The following is a 16546-nucleotide window of genomic DNA, read 5'->3' as shown; positions in this document are numbered from 1 at the left end:
TTAAATCCACTAACAAATGGTTATCAGGTGTCACAGAACCTGGGACTGTTTATCGTACTGTTAAATCTTCCACCACTGTGAACTCAATGTCACAGTATCTGTCTCACTCTAACAAACATCATAAAACCTTCTCCTCACTGTGAACCTGGTGTCTCTGCATCTGCCATAATTTATCATACATCACTGTTAAACCTACTCACTACTGTGTACCTGGTGTGAACAGTATCTGTCAAAGTGTACCATACATCCTCATTAAACATTCTCCCCACTGTGTAACTGGTGTCACAGTATCTGCCTCAGTCTTCCATACATCACTGTTGTTTTATCTCTCAAATGTGAATCCAGTGTCACAGTATTTGCTACATTATATTGGACATCACTGTTAAACCTTCTCACTGCTGCTGTGAACCCTGTCTCACAGTATCTTCCTCATTCTTCCGTATATCACCGTTAAACCTTCTGCCCACTGTGAACCCGGTGTAACATTATTTGCCTATGTCTGCCATGCATCACCGTTAAACCTTCTCACTACTGTGAGTCCAGTGTCTGAGTACCTGCCTCAGTCAACCATATACCACCATTGAACATTCTCACGTCTGTGAACTTGGTGTCTCAGTATCTGTCACAGTTTATCTTACAGCACCGTTAAACCTTATGCCAACTGGAAACCTCTTGTCAGAGTTTCTGCCACAGTTTATTGTACAAAACTGTAAACTTTCTCCCCACTGTGAACCCAGTGTAACGGTCTCTGCCTCAGTCTGCCGTAGATCACCATTAAACCTTCTCCTTACTGTGAACCTGGTGTTACAGTATCTGACACAGTTTATCGTACATCACTTTTTAACCATTTCACTACTGTGAACACAGTGTCACAAAATATGCCTGAGTCTACCGTATATCACCATTAAACCATCTCTCCACTTTAAACTCGGTCACCATATCCACCAAAGTTTATCGTACGTCACTATTTAAACTTCTCAACACTGTGAAACCTTTCTCACAGGATCTGTCTAACTCTACTGAACATCACCGTTAATCTTTCTCCCCACTATGAGACCCATGTTACTGTATTTGGCACAGTTTATTGTACATCACTGTTAAACCCTCTCAAAACTGTGTACCTGGTATCATAATATCTGCTTCAGTTTACAGTACATCACTATTAAACCATCTCCTAACTGTCAAATTGGAGTCACTGCATCTGGCAGGAAGACCATTCTACATCTGGCATCTGGCAGGTGGACCATTGGAAATCCGACATATTGAAGAAGAACCATTCCAGATCCAGCAACTGGCAGGAAGACCATTCCCCTTCGGGCTTCTGGCAGGCAGACTATTCCTCATCCAGCATATGTCAGATGGACCATTCCACATTGGACATTTTCCAGGAAGGCCATTCCACATCATGAATCTGACAGGCGGAACATTCCACATACGGCATCTGGCAAAGGACCATTCCACATTCTGTAAGTTGCTAGCAGTCCATTCCACATACAGAAACTGGCACGAAGTCCATTCCACATCCGGATTCTCACATGAGGACCATTCCACCTCCAACATTTGGCAGGTGTACCATTCCACATCCGGAATCTGGCAGAGGAACATTCCACATCCAGCATCTTCCAGGTGGACAATTCCACATCCGACATCTGTTAGGCTGATCAGTCCACAGCCGGCAAATGGCAGTAAGATGATACTAGATTCAGCATCTGACAGGCAGACCATTCCACATGTGGCATCTGGCAGGAGGACTATTCCACATGCCATCTGGCAGGAAGTCCTTTCCAAATCTGGCATCTGACCAGAAGATCTTTCCACATCTAGCATCTGGCAAGTGGACCATTCCACTTCCAGCATCTGGCAGGTGGACTATTCCACACCAGCATCAGCCACGCAGACCATTCCACATCTGGCATCTGGCATGAATTCCATTCCACATCCAGCATCTGTCCAGAAGATAATTCTACATTTGGCATATGGCCGGTGAACCATTACACATCTGGCAACTGGCAAGTGGACAATTCCACATCTGGCATTTTGCAGGGGGACCTTTCCATATCTGCCATCTGTTAGGTGGACGTTTCCATATCCAGCAAATGGCAGGAAGCTGATATGACATTTGACATCTGACATGCAGACCATTCTGCATCCGGCATCTGACAAGTGGTCCATTCCAAATCCGGCGTCTCACAGGTAGACCATTGCACATCTGGCATCTGTCAGGGAGACTAGTCAATATCTGACCTCAAGTGGGTGGACAATGCCACATCTGGCATCTGGCCAGACAACTACTCCACATCCTGCATCTAGGAAAAACACCATTCCACATCTGGCATCTGACAGCAAACCATTCCTCATCCGGCAACTGTGGTCTATTCCACTCCAGCAAACTATTCCTCATCTGGCAACGTGGTCTATTCCACTCCAGCATCAGCCAGGCGGACCATTCGATATCTTTCATCAGTCAGGTCCATCATTCCACATCTAGCAACTGGGAGGCGGACCAGACCATTACACATCTGGCATCTCTCAAGCAGTCCATTCTACATCTGGCATCTGGTAGGCAGACCATTCAACATCTGGCATGTGGCAGGAAGACCATTCCACCTCCGGCATCTGGCTGGTGGACCATTCCACATCCAGCAACTGGCATGCGGAACATTCCACATGTGGCATCTGGCAGGAGGACTATTCCACATGCCATCTGGCAGGAGGTCCTTTCCAAATCTGGCATCTGACCAGAAGATCTTTCCACATCTAGCATCTGGCAAGTGGACCATTCCACTTCCGGCATCTGGCAGGTGGACCATTCCACATCCGGCAACTGCCAGTTGGACTGTTTGACATCTGACATCTTTAAGGAAGACCATTCCACATCTAGCATTTGGCAGGAGGACTATTCCATTTAAGGCATCTGGCAGGTGGACCATTCCACATCCGGCAACTGCCAGTTGGACTGTTTGACATCTGACATCTTTAAGGAAGACCATTCCACATCTAGCATTTGGCAGGAGGACTATTCCATTTAAGGCATCCGGCAGGCGGAACTTTCCAAACCTGGCATCTGGCCATAAGACCATTCTACATCTGGCATCTGGCAGGCGGACCATTCCACATCCAGCATCTGGCAGTTTGACCATTTCACATCCAGCATCTGGCAGGTGGTCCTTTCCACATCCGGTATATGGCAGGCGGACCATTCCACATCCAGCATCTTGCAGATGGACTATTCCACATCCGGCATCCTGAAGTGCTCTCGGCAATGGGTAAAGTAGTACCTCTCACTTTGTTCGTTTTAGATTGGTCACAATGTTTGAGCTTCTGAAAGAAAACAGACACACACACTGAGAGTACTTTAGTTTATACAAAACTTTATTACTAAATCTGAAGCTGAATTCAAAGTACAATATCACATCTCCAGGTCACACTGATAAAATTACTCACATAACAAGCTTACACTGTGGGACTCAGTAACATAAAATGTACAATATGGGATTTACAAAGAAAACATGATTATACAGTGGAACTCACTCACGTAACAAGGTTACACTGTGGAACTCACTAACAAAACATTTTCAATGTCGAACCCAGTGATATAACAAGGTCAGAATGTGGGACTCACTCACACAACAAGGTAGGACGGTGGGTAAAAATTACATCACGTTCCTTCTGCGGAACTCATTCAAATAACAAAGTTAAGTTGTGTAATCCCCCTCAATAAGAAAATTAAACTGTGGGAATCTCTCATATAATAAGTTTGCAATGTGGAACTCACTAGCACATCAATATCACACTGTGGAACTAACTCAAATAGCAAGGTCACACTGTGAAAGTCACCAACATAACAATCTCACACTTTGGTACACTTTACTTAACAAGGTTACACAGTGCAACTCATTAACATAACATGGCTGGAATGTGGAATTCACACACATAACCATCCACATTGTGAAAATCGTTCATATCAAAAGGTCACACTGTAAAAACCACTCACTTTACATTTTCAATCTCGAACTCACTGACATAACAAGGTGAAACTGTGGGACTCACTCACAGAACAAGTTCACCCTGTTTGACTAACTCACTTTAATGTTTACACAGTAGAACTCGCTCACATAACATGATAACACTATGGGAATCCCTCAAATAACAAGGTTACACTGTGGAACTGACTCACATAACAAGGTCACACTGTGAACGTCACCAACATAACAATCTCACACTGTGCTCCACTTTACTTCACAAGGTTACACTGTGAGACTCATTAACATCACATGGCTGGAATGAGGACCTCACTCACATGACCAGTCCACATTGTGAAGGTCGTTAATATCAAAAGGTGAAACTGTGAAAACCACTCACATTACATTTTCAATCTCGAACTCACTGACATAAGAAGGTGAAACTGTGGGACTCACTCACATAACATTTACAATGTGGGATTCACTAACTAAACAAAATTATACTGTGCCACTCTCTCACATAACAAGTTTACACCATTGAACTATCTCACATAACAAGATAACACTGTAGAACTCACTAACATAACATTTTCAATATCGAATTTAGCAAAATTACAAGGTTACACTGTGAAATTCAGACACATAACCAGTTTACATGGTGGGAATCACTCACATAACAAGGTCACACTGTGTAAATTACTCACACAAGTTTACACAGTGGGACACATTATCATATAATTTAGAATATGGGTTTCACAAAGAAAACAAAATTATACTGTGAAAATCTCTCACATGACAAGTTTATACTGTGGAACTCACTCACCTAAAAAAGTTGCACTGAGGAACTCAGTAACATAACATTTTCAATTTTGAATTTAGTGAACTTACAAGATTAAACTTTCAAACTCACTCACATAACAAGTTTACACTGTGGGCTGGGGCATGGCGTAAGGATCAGACGTGCCTTCCAGTCCTCTCCTGGCTCTATCTTATTGTTTTGTCTAGAAATGCCCGTTAAAATTCTTTAAAAGTTTAGATAATTTCAGTGCTGTTAATTTAACTTATGATGGTACAATTGGTGGAAAAGAGCAAACAAAAACAACAACAGATCATCAAAAAACTACATTTTCCAAAAGTTCAAGTTTTGGAGCCTACCTTCAGGAAAGACACTGGGACTCAGCGTGAAATGGATCACAGGAGAGAGGTACAGTGTTCGGATGTAGAGCTCTATGTTACATCGGTAGAGCCCCCTAAAGAGGGCGCCAAACAGCCTTTAGAACAAAGAGATACTCAAAGGCATTTGTCAACTGTAGAGGTGGCGCTGCAAACTGCATCTCTTGAGATACAAGAACCTATACAACTTGATGTACTGGGAGAATTTAATACATTATGGACTGGGGAACCCCGGCCAGCATCCTCCAGTCATTGCTGGAGAGGCTGTGGCTGGGGTTTCCCCACGCAGTCATACTACAAGGAAGGCAACCAGAATGAAGGAAGGAATAGAAGATCCTTTGGAGAAGAAGCAGGAATCTGTTGAGCCAAAATCTCTTCCAATTGAAAAGATTTCTGTGAATCTTTAATCTAAATTATCTTATACAATGCAGGGATTATCCAAGATTATGACTGAACTTGGTACTAGGTTTAATACTTTGGTGAAAATACATTCTCAACAGATGGCTGAGTTTGGAGCTTTTTAAGCTTGAAGTGAGAGATAAATTTAATTCGTGTGAAGAAGAGATAGATGAAGTACGGGATCAAGTTTTTGATGTGACCAAAATGTTCGAAGACTTACAAACTCAAAATAAAAATTTGGTGAAAAAGATTGATAATTTGGAAAACCAATCCAGACGGAACAATATAAAGATTATTGGTTTGCCGGAAGGTATGGAGGGATCAGACCCAAGAAAATTTTTTACTGAATGGATTCTGCAGGTGCTGGGTCAAGAACATTTCCCGGAAGGTATAATACTGGAACGTGCTCACAGAGCCTTGCGTAGAAGACCTATTTCAGGTCAAAGTCCAAGACCTGTTTTGGTTCGTTGCTTGAATTATTACGACAGAGAAATAATTTTACAAGTGGCTATTAGAAATGCACAACAGAGAAAATCACCCTTGATGATTCAAAATAATCGAGTTTTCTTCTATGCGGATTTGAGTCAAGAAGTTATGTTCCAACAATGGGAATTCAATCCTGCTAAAGAGTTGTTGTGGAAGAAAGGTTACAAGGCAACCTTTAGATATCCAGCTGTTTTGAAGGTTTTTCAAGATGGTTGCCAACCAAAGTTCTTTGATTCTCCAAAGGAAGCTATAGCATTTTCTCAAGAGATGCCAATTACTCAGTTTCAACAGAGACAGTCCGCCGTGATCTCTAAGGAGACAAGAGATAGAAGAAAAGAGCCGTGCTCCAAGAAGGAATGGTTGTAATGGTGACTCGGCAGTTGGAGCTGATTAAAAGAAGAGTTGTCCTTTTTTTTTTCTAATTTTTTTTTTAAAAAAGGGATATTAAATAATGATGATGTTAATTTAAGATGAAGTGAGAGTTGGGGAAGAGAACTGGATAGGCACTATTTCCTGAAAGTCATCTGCTGTGTGTGAGTTATCTCACACCCATTTTTTTTTGGGAGTTATCGCATGGCATGGTTTAGACGGGAGGGGGTATTTTTAACCTCCTACCCGTTTTTTTTCCTTTTTTTTGTATTATTAGATTAAAGAGTGAAGGGTTTTTTTTGTTTATAAAAAAAGCATACAAAAGTATTTGATTGTTTAAAAAACTAAAAATTGAGGTTTTTTTTGGTAAAGTTTATTCAGTATAGATAATTACTAACTTTACTAATTTTTTATATTAAGTTTGAGTTAAATATATGTTTCATCTTAACTCCGTTTGTTAAATATATGCATTTAAGTTTGTTTTAAATATGTTTTTTAAGTCTGATATCTTAGTATTAATTATTTTTCTATTTGTTAGTATTTTAATTGGTTATGTTTTAGTTTTTTTTTGTTAATGGGTTTTTTTCTCACATATATTATTAACTTTATTAATTCTTCACTCTTTATTTTGGGGGGGAAAGGGGGGGGTTGGACTAATTTGAGTTGGGTTATTAATGTGTAATAATTATTGGGGAGGGTATACTTTATTTAGATTACTGATATTGTACTCGAGATGGCAGAGGCCAACAGCATCGAATCCATGCTGCTGAAGTTCCAGCTGCATTGGGTGGGTCATGTGTTATATGGCGAGCTCTCCACTGGCCACCATGACAGAGGTGCACCAAAGAAGAGGTACAAGGACTGCCTAAAGAAATCTCTTGGTGCCTGCCACATTGACCACCGCCAGTGGGCTGATATCGCCTCAATCCGTGCATCTTGGCACCTCACAGTTTGGCGGGCAGCAACCTCCTTTGAAGAAGACCGCTGAGCCCACCTCACTGACAAAAGACAAAGGAGGAAAAACCCAACACCCAACTCCAACCAACCACTTTTCCCCTGGAACCGCTGCAACCATGTCTGCCTGTCCCGCATCGGACTTGTCTGCCACAAACGAGCCTGCAGCTGACGTGGACATTTACCCGCTCCACAAATCTTCGTCCGCGAAGCCAAGCCAAAGAAAAAAAAAGAAAGATTGTATTGTAATTTTATTATTTTATTCTTAATTTTTTTAAATGTAATCCTACATGTTATTCATGTTATAAAATCTTAAATAAAGTTTTAAAAAAAAAAGGTTTACACTGTGGGACTCACTAACATGAAGTTTACAATATGGGATTCACTAAGAAACAAAATTATACTGTGCAACTCTCTCACATAACAAGTTTACACTGTGGAAATATCTCAAATAACAAGGTAACACTGTGGAACTCACGAACATAATGTTTTCAATGTAGAACTCACTGCCATAACCAGTTCATTCTGTAGAACTCATTCACCATACAAAGTTAAATTAATGAAACGTCCTCAATGAGAAGGTTAAACTGTGGGACTCGCTCACATAATAAGGTCATACTGTGTAAATTGCTCACATGACAAGTTTACACTGTGGAACTCACTCGCATAATAAGGTTACACTGTAGAAATCATTCACATCACAAGGTTATTCTGTGGAACTCACTCACCTAAAAATGTTACACTGAGTAACTCACTAACGTAACATTTTGAATATCGAATTTAGCGAATTTAGTGAAACTCACCCACGTAACAAGTTCACATGGTGGGAATCTCACACATAACAATGTCACACTGTCAAACTCACTCCATACCAATGTTACACTCTGAGGACCACTAACTAGACAGGTTGACACTGTGGAATTCACTTCCATAACAATGTCACACTTTCAAACTCACTGACATGACAAGGTCAAATGGTGGGACTCACTCACATAACAACGTCACACTGTGTAATTTACTCACACAAGTTTACACTGTGGGACACACTAACATATAGTTTAGAATATGGGATTCACGAAGGAAACTAGGTCAAATTTTGAGACTCACATAATAAGGTCACACTGTGTAAATGACGCACAAAACAAGTTTACACTGTGGGAGTCACTAATATGAAGTTTACAATATGGGATTCACTAAGTGAACAAAATTATACTGTGCAACTCTCTCACATGACAATGTTACACTGTGGAACTCACTCACCTAAAAATGTTGCACTGAGGAACTCACTAACATCACATTTTCAATATCGAATTTAGCGAAATTACAAGGTTACACTGTAAAACTCAGACACATAACAAGTTTACATGGTGGGAATCTCACACATAACAATGTGACACTGTCGAACACATTCCATACCAATATTACATCCTGAGTCTCACCAAGTAGAAATGTTGACACTGGAAATCACTTCCACAACAATGTCAAACTTTCAAACTCACTCACATAACAAGTTTACACAGTCGGAATCTCTCACATAATAAGGTCAATTTGTGGGACTCACATAAAAAGGTCAAACTGTGTAATTTACTGGCATAACAAATTTACAATGTGGGACTCACTAACATAAAGTTTACAATATGGGATTCCCTAAGTACCCAAAATTATACTGTGGAACTCTCTCACATGACAAGTTTACACTGTGGAACTCACTCACATAACAACTTTACACGGTGGGAATCTCACACATAACAATGTTACACTGTCGAACACACTCCATACCAATGTTAGACCCTGAGACTCACAAAGTAGAAAGGTTGACACTGTGGAAATCACTTCGATAACAATGTAACACTTTCAAACTCGCTCACAAAATAAGTTTACACTGTGGGAATCTCTCACATAATAAGGTGAATTTGTGGGACTCACAGAATAAGGTCACACTGTGAAAATTACTCACATAACAAATTTACACTGTGGGACTCACTAACATAAAGTTTACAATATGGGATTCCCCAAGAACCCAAAATTATACTGTGCAAATCTCTCACATGACAAGTTTACACTGTGGAACTCACTCACCTAAAAAAGTTGCACTGAGGAACTCACTGACATAAGATTTTCAATATCGAATTTAGCGAAATTACAAGGTTACACTGTGAAACTCCGACACATAACCAGTTTACATGGTGAAAATCGCTCACATAACAAGGTTACACTGTGTAAATTACTCACACAACAAGTTTACACTGTGGGACACACTCACCTAAAAAGGTTACACTGAGGAACTCACTAACAACACATTTTCAATATCAAATTTAGCGAAATTAAAAGGTAACATTGTGAAACTCACTTACTACAGAACAAGCTTACACGTTGCAATCTGACACATAACAATATCACATTGTCAAACTCACTCTATACCAATGTTACACTCTGAGGCTCACTAACTAGACAGGCTGACACTGTGGAATTCACTTCCATAACAACGTCACACTTTCAAACTCTCTCATATAACAAGGTCAAACGGTGGGACTCACTGATATAACAAGGTCACACTGTGTAAATTACTCACACAACAAGTTTACACTGTGGGACACACTAACATATAGTTTAGAATATGGGTTTCACTAAGTAAACAAAATTATACTGTGCAACTCTCTCACATGACGGTTACACTGTGGAACTCACTCACGTAACAAGTTATACTGTGGAACTCACTCACCTAAATAGGTTACACTGAAGGACACACTAACATAACATTTTCAATGTTGAATTTAGCGAAATTAAAAGGTAACACTGTGAAACTCTCATTCTACATAACAAGTTTACACTGTGGGAATCTCACACAACAATGTCACACAATCAAACTCACTCTCTACCAATGTTACTCTCTGAGGCTCACTAACTAGACAGGCTGACACTGTGGAATTCACTTCCATAACAACGTCACACTTTCAAACTCTCTCATATAACAAGGTCAAATGGTGGGACTCACTCACATAACAAGGTCACACTGTGTAAATTACATAACAAGTTTACACTGTGGGACACAGTAACATATAGTTTAGAATTTGGGTTTCACAAAGTAAACAAAATTATACTATGCAACTCTCTAACAAGACGTTTACACTATGGAACTCACTCACCTAAAAAGGTTACACTGAGGAACTCACTAACATGACATTTTCAACATCAAATATAGCAAAATTACAAGGTTGCACTGTGAAACTCAGACACATAACAAGTTTACATGGTGGGAATCACTCTAAAAACAAGGTCACACTGTGTAAATTACTCACACAACAAGTTTACACTGTGGGACTCACTAACATGAAGTTTACAATATGGGATTCACTAAGTGAACAAAATTCACTCACCTAAAAAAGTTGCACTGAAGAACTCACTAACATGACATTTTCAACATCAAATATAGCAAAATTACAAGGTTGCACTGTGAAACTCAGACACATAACAAGTTTACATGGTGGGAATCACTCACAAAACAAGGTCACAATGTGTAATTTACTAACAAAACAAGTTTACACTGTGGGACTCACTAACATGAAGTTTACAATATGGGATTCACTAAGTGAACAAAATTCACTCACCTAAAAAAGTTGCACTGAAGAACTCACTAACATAACATTTTCAATATCGAATTTAGCGAAATTAAACGGTAACACTGTGAAACTCACTTACTACATAACAAGTTGACACAGTGGGAATCTCACACATAACAATGTCACACTGTCAAACTCACTCTATACCATTGTTACACCCTGAGGCTCACTAACTAGACGGGTTGACACTGTGGAATTCACTTACATAACAACGTCACACTTTCAAATTCTCTCATATAACAAGGTCAAATGGTGGGACTCACTCACACTGTGGATCACTCTCACCTAAAAAAGTTTCACTGAGGAACTCACTGACATAAAATTTTCAATATCGAATTTAGCAAAATTACAAGGTTACACAGTGAAACTCAGACACATAACAAGTTCATATGGTGGGAATCACTGACATAACAAGGTCACACTGTGTAAATTACTCACCTAAAAAGGTTACACTTAGGAACTCAATAACATAATATTTTCAATATTGAATTTAGCGAAAATACAAGGTTACACTGTGAAACTCACCCACATAACAAGTTTACACTGTGGGAATCTCACACATAACAATGTCACACTGTCGAACACACTCCATACCAATGTTACACCCTGATACTCACTAAGTAGAAAGGTTGACACTATGGAAATCACTTCGATAACAATGTCACACTTTCAAACTCACTCACATAACAAGTTTACACGGTGGAACTCACTCACCTAAAAAAGTTCCACTGAGGAAATCACGAACAAACATTTTCAATATCGAATTTAGCAAAATTACAAGATTACACTGTGAAACTCAGACACATAACAAGTTTACATGGTGGGAATCACTCACAAAACAAGGTCACACTGTGTAAATTACATAACAAGTTTACACTGTGGGACACACTAACATATAGTTTAGAATATGAGTTTCACTAAGTTAACAAAATTATACTGTGCAACTCTCTCACATGACATTTACACTGTGGAACTGATTCACATAACACGGTTACACTGTGGAACTCACTCAAATAACAAGGTTATACTGTGTAACTTACTCACCTAAAAAAGTTGCACTGAGGAACTCACAACATAACATGTTCAATATCGAATTTAGCAAAATTACAAGGTAACACTGTGAAACTCACCCACATAACAAGTTTAGATGGTGGGAAACCCGCACATAACAATGTCACACTATCAAACTCACTCCATACCAATGTTACACTCTGAGGCTCAGTAACTAGACAGGCTGACACTGTGGAATTCACTTCCATAACATCGTCACACTTTGAAACTCTCATATTACAAGGTCAAATGGTGGGACACACTCACACTGTGGAACACACTAACCTAAAAAATTTGCACTGAGGAACTCACTAACATAACTTTTATAATATCGAATTTAGCAAAATTACAAGGTAACACTGTGAAACTCAGACACATGACAAGTTTACATGGTGGAAATCACTCACATAACAAGGTCACACTGTGTAAATTACTCACAGAAGTTTAAACTGTGGGACACACTAACATATAGTTTAGAATATGGGTTTCACTAAGTAAACAAAATTATACTGTGCAACTCTCTCATATGACAAGTTTACACTGTGGAACTGACTCACATAACACGGTTACACTGGGGAACTCACTCACATAACAAATTTATACTGTCCATCGCCGGATGTGGATTTGTTTGCTGCCAAATGCCAGATGTGGAATGGTACTCCTGCCAGATACTAAATGTGGAATGGTTGGCCTGCCAGATGCCAGATTTGGACTGGTCTGCCAGTGAGATGCCGGATTTAGCATTGACTACCTGCCAGATGCTAGATGTGGAATGGTCTGCCTGTAAGATGCTGAATCTGGTATCATCTTCCTGCCATTTGCTGGACATGGACTGCTCTGCCTAACAGATGCCAGATGTGGAATTGTCCATCTGGAAGATGCTGGATGTGGAATGTTCCTCTGACACATTCCGGATTTGGAATGGTACATCTGCCAGATGGTCCTCATGTGAGAATGTGAATGTACAATATAATTCGTGCCAGATGCTAGATGTGGAATTGTTCACTTGCAAGATGTCGGAGGTATAATTGTCCACCTGCGAGATGCCAGATATGGAATGTTCCACCTGCCAGATGCCGGAGGTGGAATGGTCGTTCTGTGAGAATCCGGATGTGGAATGGACTTTGTACCAGATGCTGGACGTGTAATGGTACAGCGGCGAGATGCCGGATGTAGAATGATCTTCTGGACGGATGCCGGATGTGGAATGAAATTCGTGCCAGATGCCAGATGTGAAATGGTATGCTTGTCAGTTGCAGGGTGTGGAATGGACCTCTGCCAGATGTTGGATATGGAATGGTCTGCCTGGCTGATGCTGGAGTGGAATAGACCACCTGCCAGTTGCAGGATGGGGAATGGTTTGCTGCCAGATGCCAGATGTAGAATGTTTTTTTTTTCCCAGATGCAGGATGTGGAGTGGTCGGCCTGCCTGATGCCAGATGTGGCATTGTCAACCCACTTGATGCCAGATATTGACTAGTCTGCCTGATAGATGCCAGATGTGGACTGGTCTGCCAGCGAGATGCAGTTAGAATTCACTACTTGCCAGATGCTGGATGTGGAATGGCCTGCCTGTAAGATGCTGAATCTGGTATCATCTTCCTGCCATTTGCTGGAATTGGACTGCTCAGCCTAACAGATGATGGATGTGGAATTGTCCACCTGGCAGATGCTGGATGTGGAATGTTCCTCTGACACATTCCGGATGTGGAATGGTACATCTGCCAGATGCCGGAGATGGAATGTTCCTCATGTGAGACTCTGGATTTACAATATAATTCGTGCCAGATGCCAGATGTGGAATTGTATGCTTGCCAGATCCCGGTGGTGGAATTGTCCACCTGCAAAAGCCCAAATGCGGAATGGTCTGCCTGCCAGATGCCAGATGTGGAATGGTCCACCTGCCAGATGCCAGATCTGGAATGGTCCACCTGCCAGATGCCGGAGGTGAAATGGTCCTTCTGTGAGAATCCGGATGTGGAATGGACTTCATGACAGATGCTGGGTGTGTAATGGTACAGCGGCGAGCTGTCAGAGTAGAATGATCTTCTAGACAGATACTGGATGTGGAATGGAATTCGTGCCAGATGCCAGATGTGAAATGGTACAGCGGCGAGTTTACAGTGTGGGACTCACTCACGTAAAAAGGTTACACTGAGGAATTCACTAACATGACATTTTAAATGTCGAATTTAGCGAAATACAAGGTAACACTGTGAAACTCACCCACACAACAAGTTTACACAGTGGGAATCTCACATATAACAATGTCACACTGTCAAACACACTCCATACCAATGTTACACCCTGAGACTCACTAAGTAGAAAGGTTGACACTGTGGAAATCACTTCCATAACAATGTCACACTTTCAAACTCATTGACATTACAAGTTTACTCTGTGGGAATTTCTCACATAATAAGGTCAATTTGTGGGACTCACATAATAAGGTCACACTGTGAAAAATACTCACATAACAAATTTACACTGTGGGACTCACTAACATAAAGTTTACAATATGGGATGCCCTAAGTACCCAAAATTATACTGTGGAACTCTCCAAAATAACACGGTTACACTGTGGAACACACACACCTAAACGTGTTTCATTGAGGAACTCACTAACATAACATGTTCAATATCGAATTTAGCAAAATTACAAGGTTACACTGTGAACCTCACCCACATAACAAGTTTACACTGTGGGAATCTCACACACAACAATGTCACACAGTCAAACTCACTCTCTACTAATGTTACACTCTGAGGCTCACTAACTAGACAGGTTGACACTGTGGAATTCACTTCCATAACAACATCACACTTTCAAACTCTCTCATATAACAAGGTCAAACGGTGGGATTCACTCGCATAACAAGGTCACACTGTGTAAATTACAGAACAAGTTTACACTGTGGGACACACTAACATATAGTTTAGAATATGGGTTTCACAAAGTAAACAAATTATACTGTGCATCTCTCTCACATGACGTTTACACTGTGGAACTGACTCACATAACATGGTAACACTGTGGAATTCACTCACATAACAAGGTTATACTGTGGAACTCACTCACCTAAATAGGTTACACTGAAGAACTCACTAACATAACATTTTCAATATTGAATTTAGTGAAATTACAAGGTAACACTGTGAAACTCACTTACATAACAAGTTTACACGGTGGGAATCGCACACATAACAATGTCACACAGTCAAACTCCATACTGTGAGAGATGAGGAAACTTGACATAAAAATATGAAAGATGGGGAAACTAGTGCAGACATGTGGAGTGATGGATTAAACCAGTAAGAACAGGCTAAGCATGGAAATTAGAATGCAGGAAGCAGAGTTAGCCTATGTAAGATAAGAATCTTCTAGTCTTTTCGACAGGATCAGTGAGCCCACCGTATGAATAAGATAAGGAGAGGTAAGGAATAATAGAATGTAGGAAGTTGAGATAGTCTGGATGAGATAAGGGTCTCCTAGCCCTAGACAGAAGTACCAAGTTCTACATATATAATTAGTAAGCCATACACAGATTTATCAAGTTAGGCATATTAAGTTAGTAAACCCTAGACAGGATTAGCGAACTCTGCAGATGAAGAGACTGTAGTTCTGAGAGTTGGAAAGGTGTGAATGGGGACAAGGGCAAGGTTGTGAATAAGGACAATGAGGATAATGACATGAGAAGACACTGACAGGATATCCCCTGGTCCTCCAAGTTCACAAAAACTGCACATAGGCAGGAAGGATTGCCTATGCCAAACCCATCCTGGAGGCAGAAGAATGTAAGGGGGAGGGTATTCTGATACTGAAATTCACTGTATAAATGTTGGGTGAGCCCCAGTGTATGTGTGTATTCCCAGGGTAAGGGGAAGCACCCAACTTTGCATTGTTGTTATAATAAATGTTCTTTGTTTTCAATTTTTGTCTCGAGCAATTTCTGTTAAGGTACTTCTTTTTCTAACAAATGGGGGCTCGTCCGGGATCACACTCCCTCCACTGACAGAGTGCCCGACGACGGTGGTAGGTGCACCCCAGCTGATTCAGCTGGACTCATGGACGACGGGTGGCTACTCAGTGGAAAAGTGAGTGATATCCGAGAAAAGGCATTGAGAACAAACGACGGGAGAACGTTAAGGAAGCGCGATAAGAGAAGCTACTGGATCTGGTAAGAGAAATTTTTATACCTGTCAGTATGGGAGGTATGGGCAGTAAGAAAGAGAATCCTAGTGAAGGATTGGATGATCAGATAACCAATCAGAATCCGTTAGGAGTAATGTTATCTGACTGGGGTTCGGGGAGAACCCGGGGAAAAGACAAACTTATCATGATTAAATACTGTTGTCTGGAATGGGTTAAAAGCCCTATTAAAGGGAGCTCGGTATATTGGCCGAGGCTCGGATACGAGGATGACTGGATGTGTCAGGAACTTAACATCTGGCTGTATAAGAATCAAAGGGATAACATTGAAAGCAGGGAATATGCCGCCTGCTGGCTCAGGGGATCGGTTGACCAACTGGTCC

General features: G+C 40.7%; 1 protein-coding gene across 3 annotated transcripts in view; it reads left to right on the top strand.

The window, feature by feature from the left end:
- The window catches only part of LOC138750721 (uncharacterized), a 182260-nt gene extending 180066 nt beyond the window's left edge, over positions 1-2194 (top strand). For all 3 annotated transcript variants that reach the window (XM_069912831.1, XM_069912832.1, XM_069912830.1), the window contains one exon: positions 1146-2194. In XM_069912831.1, the coding sequence (XP_069768932.1) occupies positions 1146-1801 (656 nt within the window). In that variant the 3' untranslated portion in view covers positions 1802-2194. The remainder of the gene's footprint in view (positions 1-1145) is intronic.
- Positions 2195-16546: the final 14352 nt, after the last annotated feature.

The sequence above is a fragment of the Narcine bancroftii genome, unplaced genomic scaffold (assembly GCF_036971445.1).
Source record: "Narcine bancroftii isolate sNarBan1 unplaced genomic scaffold, sNarBan1.hap1 Scaffold_241, whole genome shotgun sequence".
NCBI lineage: Eukaryota > Metazoa > Chordata > Chondrichthyes > Torpediniformes > Narcinidae > Narcine > Narcine bancroftii.
This window is presented reverse-complemented; position numbering and strand designations above follow the sequence as displayed.